The 13,621-nt window shown below is 44.3% G+C and overlaps 1 protein-coding gene across 2 annotated transcripts in view; it reads left to right on the plus strand.

Annotated features, from left to right (window-relative positions):
- PIK3C2G (phosphatidylinositol-4-phosphate 3-kinase catalytic subunit type 2 gamma) overlaps positions 1-13,621 on the plus strand; it is a 367,222-nt gene that overhangs the window by 328,155 nt on the left and 25,446 nt on the right. For both annotated transcript variants that reach the window (XM_063446623.1, XM_063446622.1), the window contains exon 27: positions 448-619. In XM_063446623.1, the coding sequence (XP_063302693.1) occupies positions 448-619 (172 nt within the window). The remainder of the gene's footprint in view (positions 1-447; positions 620-13,621) is intronic.

Below are 13,621 nucleotides of genomic sequence, written 5' to 3' on the forward strand. Positions count from 1 at the left end.
GGCTGGCCATTAGTCCTCTCCAAAAACCAGTGGCGAAGTTCCTTTCATCACAGTTGGGTTATGTTTTTTGTGTTTGTGTCCCGTGGTGTACTCTTGTTGACAGAGTGGAACAGGTAAGTTGGGGGTAGGTTATCCACACTAAAGTCAGCGTTTTTATGAGGTTATGGCCCGGAGCTCACAAAAGTGTCCTCTCTCCTCCATAGTGCCCCTCTCCGTCGTCCTCTCTCCTTCATATCCCCCCTCCCCATCCTTTTCTCTCCTCCATACTGCCCCTCCCCTGTGATTCTCTCTTATCTATACTGCCCCTCTTTCCTCCACACTGCCCCTCCCCCTCCTCTATCCTTCATTTTACCCCAACCCCTCCTTTCTCCTCCCATCTCATTAAGATGGAATATTGCTATTAGAATGTTACAGATAACTTATTGAATTAATATAATTTTTGTCTAGAAAAATCCAGGAGAGTTTGGAATGTTTTCCAGTCAAACTGAACAACTTTATCCACATCCTAGCCAACACGTCCCTGACGGACAAAGCCTCGTTGATCAAACCCTCTCTACCCAATGCCCGAAAGGTGCTACAGAACTTGACCAAGGCAGGTGTGAGGAAGCTCCATGAAAAGGTTTGTGTTTCCCTTTTAGATGTTACATTCTCAAAGCTTTGCTGCATCTTCTCCAGGCCAATATCAGAGCTTTCTGTCTATTCCAGACCCTTTACAATATCAAAAAGTGTAAATACTGCACTCGAACATATAGATTGTGTCTTAATGAAGACAAAACAAAGTCTAAGGCCATATCAAAAAGGTATATATGTATTACTATGAGTAGAAAAATTGTGAATGAGTAAAAAAAAAAAAAAAAAAAAAAAAAAAAAGGCTAATAAATATGCAGAAGGGTGCAGAAATCAAATAGCAGAACAGATGTATGGGATGACATAAAATCCTGATATGGATGAACACATCTCTCTATTATATATATATATATATATATATATATATATGTATGTATATATATAATTTGTACAGCAGAACAGACAATAGAGAATCAGTCCGGTGGAAATGGTCTGTGGATACCTCCAATGTATAGGTGTAGTGGAGATCGTGACAGTTTGTGCCAATTCTGTTGAGCTTCTGTGGTTAAAGGCAATCTGGGTGTATTCGATTTGGCATCAATTCTCATCCAGTCCGTTAGGTGTGTATTCCAGACCCTTTATCCATCTCAGTGCCTTCTGTGTCAGATGCAAAGCCACCAGCTACACTGTGACAAATTGAAACTGTATCAGGACCGGTATACTACAACCATAACCATTTTAGTAAGCTTCAGTAATCACCTTAGATCAGGGGTCAGCTACCAATGGCACGTGTGTCATGCATAGCACTCAAGGCTGCTAGAGACAAAAAGGGTCTGGCCTATCAGGAATCCCAGTTGGTCTTCAGATATCTGCTAGTGCAACCCGAGCGGTGATTGCAGTTAGTGAGGGACAATCCTCAATTTAGATCATTTCCTACCAACACTTGTGAATGGGAATCCACACTGGAGTAGAACAGCAACTATGGCAGCTCTGCCCTTGACCTCTACCTGGCCCGACTGGTCCCCAGTGAACCCCAAGAAAGCTACCTATACTGCTCGATAAACACAGAGCTGCAGAATAAACCTTTCCATTATACAAATAATGCAAACAACTCACACACAAACACAACACCACTGACAATACACAAACACATACACAACCCCACAAGCAGCCTCTCACATGCAATACCGCAATCAGCCACATAAAACACACAATGTGACATATTACCCACACACAATTCCACAAGCAGCCACTATACCTGGCCCACATTCATAGATAAATACCACAAACTACTCATGAACATGTTTTTTTTTTTTTTTTTTTTAAAGCTGTAACAAATTCTTCAGCGCTGTAGAATAGGACATAAAATATCCTATATAGAAACATAGAATGTGACAGCAGATAGGAACCATTCGGCCCATCTAGTCTGCCCAATTTTCTAAATACTTTCATTAGTCCCTGGCCTTATCTTATAGTTAGGATAGCCTTATGCCTATCCCACGCATGCTTAACCTCTACCACTTCAGCTGGAAGGCTATTCCATGCATCCACTACACTCTCAGTAAAGTAATACTTCCTGATATTATTTTTAAACCTTTGCCCCTCTAATTTAAGAGGCACCTGATTTCCAGCCTCCTGCCCTGTGACTATGGCCCCTGTAATAAACTGTTGGTGAAGCAGCACTTCGAACTCCCGAAGCGGTTCGAAACATTCGAACATGTGGCGGCGGCCATCTTGAGCCACGAGCACAATGAGCGGTGTTTGGTCGTTGAGTACATGGAACTCAAATCGGACACTCGACGGCATGAACACTGCTAACTACTTACCTTCCACGGATGTTCGGCTATTCAAATGGGATTCGAAAGGCGTTCGGTAAGAAGAAACTCCCAAACGAGAGACATAAACTGAGACTACTCCCGAAGCTATACGTTCAGTATTTTATATTTTACTTTGAATCCCCGAAGTAGACCGACCGCACAGCTTGATTCTCTGGAACTGTTTTGGGCATGGGACCCTGCGTGTGGTCGGTCAAAATGTGACATGAAATTCCTGAACCTCTGAACTGATCTGGGTGATTTTTGGATATGTTGGTCACCCAGATCAGGGCTATTTGGGTTTTTATGTTTTTTTTGGGTACTTTGGGGGTTTTATAAAATGTTTTTTTCTGCCTGGAGATAATTGAGTTAATACCGTATTTGACTCCATTATCTCCCAGGTAGAGAGGGAGTGTTAAACGTTTAAACCCCGTTATCATTGGTCTGTAACTTTATTTTGTAGTTCCCCACAAGGTCCATTTGGGAGTACCTCTTGCATGGGGACTTGCATAAAAGGCCTGTGTGGCTACCAATAAATGAGTTCCTGCTTACCTTCAACATATAGAGCCTCGTCTCATGTGTGGGGAAAAAGTCTGTACTCACTATACTCCCCTGGGATTATAATCACAAGCTCTTGTAAGGGCTATCTTGCTATACTCTCAGGATTAGGAGAGGTTCACCCACTGGAGGCTGGATCCTGGTTTGGGTCCAGGGTGGGTGGAGGACGGCGAGTTCCGAGCCAAGATGGACGTGGGGACTACGGTGTTGATGGTGTCTGGTGGAGTGCTTGGAGTGAGCACTCGATTGACAGAGTCCAGTTACTGGGGCACTTATTAATCAAGAGGGGATAATCAGCCAGGTTACCCTGGTCCCGCTACAACGAGCATTTGTAGACATAACTCTAAGCTTATCATTTTTTAACACACTTGCTACAGACACCTTCTCTCCTTGTTTTGGGGGACAATTGTAATATGCCCCCTCTCCCTCCTAGTTTAATTACTTCCTAGCAAAACCTCTGAACTGCTCACTGAGAACATCTGTTCCATTTTGAGAAAGATACAAACCATCTTTTTTTGTACAGTTTATTTCCATTCTAAACAGAGCTACCATGAGAAATGAAGCCAAATCCTTGCTCCCGGCACCATTCACCAAGCCACAAGTTAAAGTCCCTAATAGGCATCCGCCTGTCGTTCTGAGTGGTATGCACAGGCAGAACTTCAGAGAATGACAGTGTGGAAGCAGCCTGCCATATATCATTAGAAAAAAATCCTTTACCTCTGATACTTCATTGGACAAGTACATCCAATTCCCCTTCCTGCTTTGCTCACTTAACAATATTACAGATACGTCTCCTGTCTCTGAGCAGTAGCTCCGGGAAGACATCTCACAAGACTGCCATTGTCAATCTCCACACCTCTTATGATGGAATCCCCCAACAACAACTGCTTTCTATTAGGCCTCACCATAGTCTGCAAGCCTGTCTCTATAATACCACTACACTCTGTACCTGAGCCTATACTATAACATCCCACATATACAATGCTACAAAGCAACCATAAATAACACATGCAGATATGGCAACATACACACCTCAATTAAAAAAACAGGACCAGCTCGCCAAGTGACTTCTCCAAGTGATCTTGTTTTGGCGAAGTACTACTGAAAGCTTAAATACCCCTGTCTTACATCATGTGTGCAAGTCGAGATAATCCTGCAAAACAATCTGTGCATATTTTATAACAAAACCGACTTGACAAAGACTTTTCTCCGCTGGGTCGGTGGTAACTGGAACTCAGGAACAAGGCGCTGTGAACTGAATAGCTCTCATCCTTCCCAGTAACTGGAGAACACACAGTTCTGGGAGTACAAATGATTTGTATTGTGCCACACTCAGCTTATATGCACAGACCCTTGGCATGGGGTCTCCATACAACATAACACAAACCCCTCCCAGGTGTCTGTGTCTGGGAGGTAATTGGGTCCAAAACCAGTAACTCCATTATCTCTCAGTTACAGGGAACTATACATAAAGTATACAGAACAGCTCAAAACTATATTCAAACTACAGAGGAACCCCTCAAGTCTTATCCCTAATAGCCTGGATTTGAGTGCCCAAGTTGTCCAAATAGCGCTCAGATCCATTCGTTGTAACAGAATCCCCATTTGGGTAAAATTTTGACAGTCCGGCCATGAAGTGGTAGCCCAAAACAGTTCAGAGAAAAATAGGCAGTGGCCGGTCAACTTTCGTGAATTCCTGTGTGAACATCAATGAATGCTCCCCCTGGCTCATAGGGAGCAAAAAAACAGTCTGTGGTATCTTTCTCCCAAACCGCGCTCTCCTGACTCATCTGTGAGCAGAGCAGGCAGTGGTACAGATTTCCCAGGGTTCGCGGGATTGCATATCCAAATTGAGTTCCAGACACTCGACGACCATGTACCGCTGCCTGCATTTGGGAGACAAAATGGCCACCATTCACTAGAGTACGTGCATTCAGTTATTTGAATGGCGGCCACCCAGGGAGAGTACTTGAGCTAATTAACTCTTTGTTAACAAGCCAGGGGGTGATCAGTGTTCGGGAGTATAAAAAGGGGGAAATGCATCTTTCTTCGGGAAACGAACAAGGTGGATACAGATAACCGGAGAGGGGAACAAATCTGCTACATACCGATTAACTGGTATTTATTTTTTATAAATTCTTATTAAAGAAAATTAATTTCATTTAAAAAATGTCAAGCAAATTATTGGGCTGTATAGGAGTGCATGCTATAATGTCTATTCATTGAGTGATGTTTAATCATGACTTTATAGAGGTTTCTGGAATGATTGATGGTGCAATTGCCATTGAGGTGATGTTAAGAAAAATAAACCAAAATGGAGAAGCCATGTGTGAAAAACTAAGTAGACTTTATGATTCAATAGTTTGTAGAATCACCTTTAGCAGCCATAACTTGAAGTAATCGTTTTCTGTGTGACTTTATCCTCTCACATCGTTGTGGAGGAATTGTGGCACACTTTTCTTTACAATGTTGCTTCAGTTCATTGAGCTTTGGTGGCATTTATTTACACACAGCTCTTTCAAGGTCCTACCACAGCATTTCAGTCGGGTTGAGGTCTGGACTTTGGACATTGCAAATTCCTTGATTCTTTTATTTTTCAGTCATTGTATTGTAGATTTGCTGGTGTACTTGGGATCATTGTCCTGCTGCATGACCAAATTTCCGCGAAGCATGAGCTGTCAGACCAATGGTCTCATATTTCACTCCAAAATACTTTGGTATAGAGGGGAGTTCATGGTCGACTCAATGACTGCAAGGTTCTCAGGCCCTATATCTACAAAACAAGCCCAAATCATCTCTTCTCCACCACCGTGCTGGACAGTTGGCTTAAATTGTTTGTGCTGATATGCTTTGTTTAGTTTTCGCCAAACATAGTGCTGTGCATTATGCCAAACATCTGCACTTTGATCTTGTCTGTCCAAAGGACATTGTTCCAGAAGTCTTGTGGTTTGTTCAGATACAATATTGCAAACCTAAGTCATGCAGCCATGTTATTTTTAGAGAGAAAAGGCTTTCTCCTGGCAACTCTTACAAACAAACCAAACTCGTTCAGTCTTTTTTAAATTGTACTGTCATGATATTTAACATGCTAACTGAGGCCTGTAGAGTGTGCATGGTCTGACCATGGGGTGAATTTGCTGTGATGGCCAGTCCTGTGATTGGCAACTGTCTTGAATGTTTTCCACTTGTGAATAATATTTCTCATTGTAGAATGATGGACTTTAAATTGTTTGGAAATAGCCATATAACCCTTCCCAGTTTGATGGGCAGCAACAATTGCTTCTCTAAGATCATTGTTGATGTATTTCCTCCTTGGTAATGGGTTAACAAACACCTGAATGCTCCAGACCAGCAAACTGCTAAAACGTTGGCTTTTATAGAGGTGGTCACACTTGCTGATGATCAATTAATCAAGGGCATTTCATTAGCAGCACTTCTTCTGTCTTATACTTAGCGTCTTAATTCCTATGGGTGCACTTGGTTTTTCACAAATGGCTTCTCCTTTATGGCTTTATTTTTGCTAAATAAATCATAACACGGTGTAATATGTTATGTGTTGTTTTTCCTCTGAGGTTGTATTTACCTAATTGTAAGACCTGCAAAGGAAGATATGGATGTTATTATGCCCTGATACGTAAATTCATAAAATTCAAAGAGGATTTACTTTCTTTTTCCCATGACTCTATGGTTTTAGTTCATATAAATCTGTATAGTCAGAAAGTCATAATTTCTCAGTGCCAACCCTTGTGTTTACTACAGTAACGTCTCTTTCTGAAGCCTCCAGGAAAGCTCTCATATACTGGTTTGCATTGATGACAATTTGTTGTGCACGTCTCTGGTATCAACCACAAACAAATGCAATAACTAATAAAATGATCATGTCTTAGTGTGGTTTTCATGGAGGGCAAGGAGACAAGTTTTGTTCACACTGCGTTGACGTGGTCAAGCTGTGCGTCACCCTGCGCCCATTATCTGATTTATGTTTACATTTAGTGGAATTGTTTAATTGTTAACTATTATTATTGCATCGATTAATGCTATTTTATTTTCATTGGAAATGGCAGGATTTTTTATTTAACAGAAAAAAATATATGTAAAAACACAGATTTTTCATTGGTGACTGGAGGCTTTTTCCGCAATGCATCATTTATTAGTACTGAGCGCCCTGTGCATATAATTATATTGTCAGGAATAAATTAGTTCCAAGTAATAATCTTGCGTACCTTGTTCCAGGTCCTTTGTGGATGTTGCCGATAAAATTAGAGGCTGAGATTTATTGTAACACTTCAATGCTCATAGTAGCTATCCATTCCCTTTTATCTTTCTTGATATTAGCAGATTTAAAACCATGAGTGGATCTAGCCCGTAATGATATTTTTAATAAATCAGACAGCGTTTTCCAAGTTTGTTCTGATGAATTCACAGATATCTTCCCTATTTCTCTCTGTTGACTGATTATTTGGGGAGAAGGATAGGACTGGTACCTCCAAACCTGTTAGAAGTGGGACAAACAAGTGCCTGGATTTTAAATCTCTTTTCTCAACTTTGCTCTCCATTAAGACATTGGACGGTATCTGAACATTTTTGTATATGCAAGACACGAACACTGCTCATACTAACCAGGGCTCGAGTCCTGCAGGAACGCATGGGAACGGCGTTCCTGCACTTTTTCCAAAGCAGGAACGCCGTTCCCAGTCCTGCAGGACCTGCCCTGCTAACTGCACACAGGGGCCATCACACGCGGCGTTCTTCTCCAGCTCTCTCAGCTTCAACTCTCGCGAGACCCGCAGCTGTAAGAGCGTTGCCACGGGTTACCATGGCAACGCTCCGCACAGGCGAGTCTCGCGAGAGTTGAAGCTGAGAGAGCTGGAGAAGAACGCCGCGTGTGATGGCCCCTGTGTGCAGCGGCTGCTACCCTCCACCGGACCACCAGGCGATCTCCCCCCTCCCTGACAAGGTAAGAAGCAGGGAGGGGGGAATAAAGTAAAAAAAAACCATAAACACATAAAAGTTAAAAAGCAAATGCATCCCCCCCCATCATCCAGCACACACACACACACATAATCCAGCACACACACACATAATCCAGCACACACACACACATAATCCAGTACACACACACACATAATCCAGTACACACACACACATAATCCAGCACACACACACACACATAATCCAGCACACACACACACATAATCCAGCACACACACACACACATAATCCAGTACACACACACACATAATCCAGTACACACACACACACACACACACACACATAATCCAGCACACACACACACACATAATCCAGTACACACACACACATAATCCAGCACACACACACATAATCCAGTACACACACACACATAATCCAGCACACACACACACACACATAATCCAGCACACACACACATAATCCAGCACACACACACATAATCCAGCACACACACACACATAATCCAGCACACACACACACACACATAATCCAGTACACACACACACATAATCCAGCACACACACACACACACATAATCCAGTACACACACACACATAATCCAGCACACACACACACACATAATCCAGTACACACACACATAATCCAGCACACACACACATAATCCAGCACACACACACACACATAATCCAGTACACACACACATAATCCAGTACACACACACACATAATCCAGTACACACACACACACATCATCCAGCACACACACACACATAATCCAGTACACACACACACATCATCCAGCACACACACATAATCCAGCACACACACACAATCCAGCACACACACACACATCATCCAGCACACACACACATAATCCAGCAAACACACACATCATCCAGCACACACACACATAATCCAGCACACACACACTGCATTCATTATACACAATCTGCACTTACTACAAACACACTACATTCATTATACACACTCTGCACTCATTACAAACACACTAAATTCACTGTACACACTGCACTCACTACACACACTACATTCACTATACACACTCTGCATTCATTATACACACTCTGCATTCACTACACACACACTACATACACTGCATTCATTATACACACTACATTCATTATACACACTCTGCACTCACTACAAACACACTACATTCATTATACACACTCTGCATTCATTATATAGACTCTGCATTCATTATACACACTCTGCTCTCACCACAAACACACTACATTTATTATACACAATCCGCACTCACTACAAACACACTGCATTCATTATACACACTCTACACTTACTACAAACACACTACATTCATTATACACACTCTACACTTACTACAAACACACTACATTCATTATACACACACTACACTCACAGCAAACACACTACATTCATTATACACACTCTGCACTCACTACAAACACACTAAATTTATTATACACACTGCACTCACTACAAACACACTACATTCATTATACACACTGCACTCACTACAAACACACTACATTCATTATCCATACTCTGCATTCACTACAAACACACTACATTCATTATACACACCCTGCACTGCACTATATGCATAGGAGTGTAATTTTTTTTTAAGGGGGGGGGGGGGGAGGCGGAATCTTGGGTGAGTTCCCACACTTTTTTCCCCAGGACTTGACCCCTGATACTAACCTATTAATTCATATATTCATATTCCTGTGTTTTATAGGCGCTTCGGTAAATGTTATTTAATGGGTCTGTGATGGGTCCAGCCTTCACCAAGACATTGTTACCTTCAAACTTCTAATATCAGCTTAGAGAAATGTATCTGTGCCCTGTCCCTGGTAATTATTACTCACTTCCTATGGGACCAAACTTTGTGTCCCCTAATTTTCCCAGGCACATAATACAATTAACCCACCATGGTCTCAGATCTCCACATGAAGACAGTTACAAAGAACTTGGACTATTGGAAATTGGAAATTGGACTATAAACCCTAGGTTAAGGTCTTGGCTTATATTTATGCCTGGGCTTTTAATCTCCCTGGAACAATTTCCAGGAACAAAGTATGGGATGATGGGAGTGATCACTCTTATCACAAGAGCTGACTCCAAAGAGCTGAGTGTAATTTGTTAGTACATTGTAGGCAATTAGTTGCAATCTGGCTTGTTATATCATTACTGCAACATTACTGCAGACCCAGAAATGTATCATTTGCTGTTACACTCTGTCTTGCGGTGTACAAGATCACGGGGCTGTCATATTCTCTACACTTCACTGATTATTTTCAGTGCATTATGAAAATCAGAAAAGTATGATTGAAGTCCATCCAAAAGTGAACTGGGTAGTCTAGGACAGGAACAACGCAGAAATAGGAGCCTCAAGGCTTGACATAGACTATGGAACCCAATAAAGCCAGGATTAATGATATAGAGCCCAATAAAGCCAGGCTTGATGATAACTCTGGAACCCAATAAAGTCAGGCTTGATGATAACTCTGTGCGGCAGGACCGCTGCCTGTTCGTGAATTGCTGTATTATATTCTGTGTGTTTCCCTGTTATTTTCATATGAATGTGCCTGCACCCCGTTCGGGAGGTCCTCCACGAAGGGAATGTATTCACCTCCCGAATGGGGACCATCCCGACAACTCATTTAGAATGTTGGTTTAGAATGTTCACACCTCGTAATGAGGTGTCAAAACCACAAGGGAAGCCTCGCCATTTGCGGACTGCTCCCGCCATCCAGGGGGAGCATTTTTTCCCCGAAAGGAGACGTTTCCTGTGGTGGGACCGCTGCCTGTTCGTGAATTGCTATGTGTTATTCCCCGTGTTTCCCCTGTGTTGTGTTATATTCCTGTGTTTTAACTGCTCCCTGTTCGGGAGAGCCCATACAAACGAGTTCCGTTCACCTCCCGAACGGGGACATTACGATACCTCATTTAGAATGTTGCCTTAGAACATACACACCTCGTTACGAGGTGTGAAAACCACAAACCACAATTGGTGGGGACAATCTCTTGGGGACAATGGCAGTTTGGCGGGCTTTCTGTGGCTAGGAGTCAGAGGCGGGAGCTTTCCTGCGATGGGACTCCCAGGTACAGAGGCTTATGGGATTAAGAGCCCTGGTTCCCGGAGGTGGGAAACACTGAGGATGGGTGGTGGGAACTGGGGAAAAAGGGACTGGAGTTCCTGTCACACGCATATGCCACAGGAGGACCCTGTGAAGGGGCATGGAGTGGCAAGAACAGGTGACAAAGGGATTGGGGTTCCGGTTCCCTTATGCAACCCCCGGGAGGGGACATTGTCTTTGTGTGTGATCCACCCTTTGCATGGGGAAAGTGTAAAGCCAAGTGTGGCCAATAAAGTTGTTGTTGTTGTTCCCCTGGAACTGTGTGTTGTCCAGTTACTGGCGGGAAGATGAGTCCCTTCATTCTGTATTAGCCGAGGTAACCGGTCGGGTTACCCTCGGCCCGCTACACTTCCCTTGTCTGTGTTTCCAACCAGGACCTCGCAAACGTAGCCCAGTCAATCGTGAGACTGAGGCAAGGATCCCTAAGAATAGTGTGGGCACTTTTGGGGCACTGGCGAGCTCTGTTCCCGTGGGCGCGCTTTTCTGTGCCTGGGAGACAAACGGACTCCTTTTTCCTGCACCTAGACTCCCAAGAGGCTCTTGGGAAGCAGACCCCTGGCGGTTGGTGTGAGGAGCCCCGAGGATTTAATGCGCACTTTGGGGACAAAGGGAATGGAGTCTCTTCATGTGATAGGACCCCGGGGAGGGGGATGATCATGGGATGTGTCTTTGTATGTGTGTGTGATCCACCCCTTGCACGGGGTATGCATAAAAGTCGTGTGTGGCCAATAAAATTGTGTTGTACATCCAGAACTAGGTATTGTCCAGTTACTGGGGTGGAAATGGGTCTCTTTACCTTGTAAGTGGTTCCCGACCGGCTGAAGGACGGGAATTAGCGGAGGTAACCAGTCGGCTTACCCTGGGTCCGCTACATCTGGTGGCAGTGGTGGGATGGTACTTCCCAGCTGTGCTGAATCAGCGTTCCTGAGCCGAACCCACTCATGGACTATACAACGTTAAAGAGTCAGACATTGCAAGAGCTGCTGGAGGCTAGAGGGCTATCAACCGGAAACCGACACAAGGCAGACCTAATTGCTGCCCTCATGGAGGACGATTTACTAAGCATTGAGGACGCGGTGCAGCCACCCGGGGCTGAGAAAGATGTCGTAGACAAGGAAATGGATTGTCGCTTAGTATACTATGGGGAGCAGCCCTTGGCAGAGCTCATGACCAAGATTATCTTGGAGACATGTGATTTATGTACTTTTGTACTCCAGAAAAAAGAGACTGACCATTGGCGTAAATTCCCTGGAACTGTTTTGGGCGTAGGACCATGTGCACGCTCACCCCTGAACTGATCTTGATGATTTTTGGATATGTTGGTCGCCCAGATCGGGGCTATAAGGGAATATGACTTTTCTGGGGGTTCCATGTGTTTTGGGGGTACTTTTGGGGTGTTGTTTATGTTTTCTGTGCCTGGAGATAATTAAATGAGGAAGCCTGGACGTCCCTACACAAAGCTAATCCCCTTCAAGCGGCAAAAGATAACCGAGATCCTGACCAGCAACCAGTCCAGCTGAACAGGTGACCCGCACAGGGCCTACTCAGGAGCCGCGCTGACCCTAGTGGAACACCAGCTGGTTGCAGAAGAGGACAAGACTGTAGGATCAGTGGCTGTCCGGGTAGCAGGGGGGAGGAGTGCACGGTCTACCCATAGCTCAAATCCACATTGACTGGGGCACCGGAAGCTAGATGGTGGAAGTTGGGCACATAAACAACTTGCCGGCTGATGTACTACTGGGCAACGACCTGGGCCAGCTAACCTCTACCTACGTGGCCAACAATGATACCAAGGAGGCCTACCAGATGATGACCAGACAGCACCTGCACCACCCAGGATGGCTCACACTCTGAGGCTCAGGTGGGCAACCTCTGAGACAAACCCTGTATCGGATCCCAGAGAAGGTTCGGTAGAATATGAAAGAGGAGATCCAGGAGATGCTCCGACTGGGGGGGGCCTCCCCGGTAGTCCTGGTCCCAAAGCGAGACTGAGTCACCCGGTTCTGTGTGGACTACAGAAGGCTCAATGACAAGACGGTCCCAGATGCATACCCCATGCCCCGTATAGACGAGCTACTAGATAGGATAGTTCGGGGCTGGTACCTCACCACTATAGATCAGTGCAAGGGATACTGGCAGATTCCCCTAGCGGCGGCTGCTATTCCCATGTCAGCCTTCATCACCCCATTTGACCTATACCAATTTTAGGTAATGCCATTTGCAATGAAGAATGCCCTGGCCACTTTCCAAAGGATGGTGGACCAGCTGTTGGATGGCCTCCAGGATAATGCCTCCGCATACCTGGACGACATCGCCATATACAGGCACACTTTGGAGGAGCATCTAATACATGTAGGAGTGGTACTGGACATGATTAGGGAGGTAGGATTGACCCTAAAACCCAAGAAATGCAACATAGGGATGGCCAAGGTGCAGTACCTGGGACACAGGGTAGGGTATGAGAAGCAGAAACCAGAGCCAGCCAAGGTTGAGACAGTAGCTCACTGGCCCTGTCCACAAAGACACAGGTGTTAGGAACAGCTGGCTACAATAGGAAATTCATCCCATTTACAGAGCTATGCTAAGC

The sequence above is a fragment of the Pelobates fuscus genome, chromosome 3 (genome assembly GCF_036172605.1).
Source record: "Pelobates fuscus isolate aPelFus1 chromosome 3, aPelFus1.pri, whole genome shotgun sequence".
Lineage (NCBI taxonomy): Eukaryota > Metazoa > Chordata > Amphibia > Anura > Pelobatidae > Pelobates > Pelobates fuscus.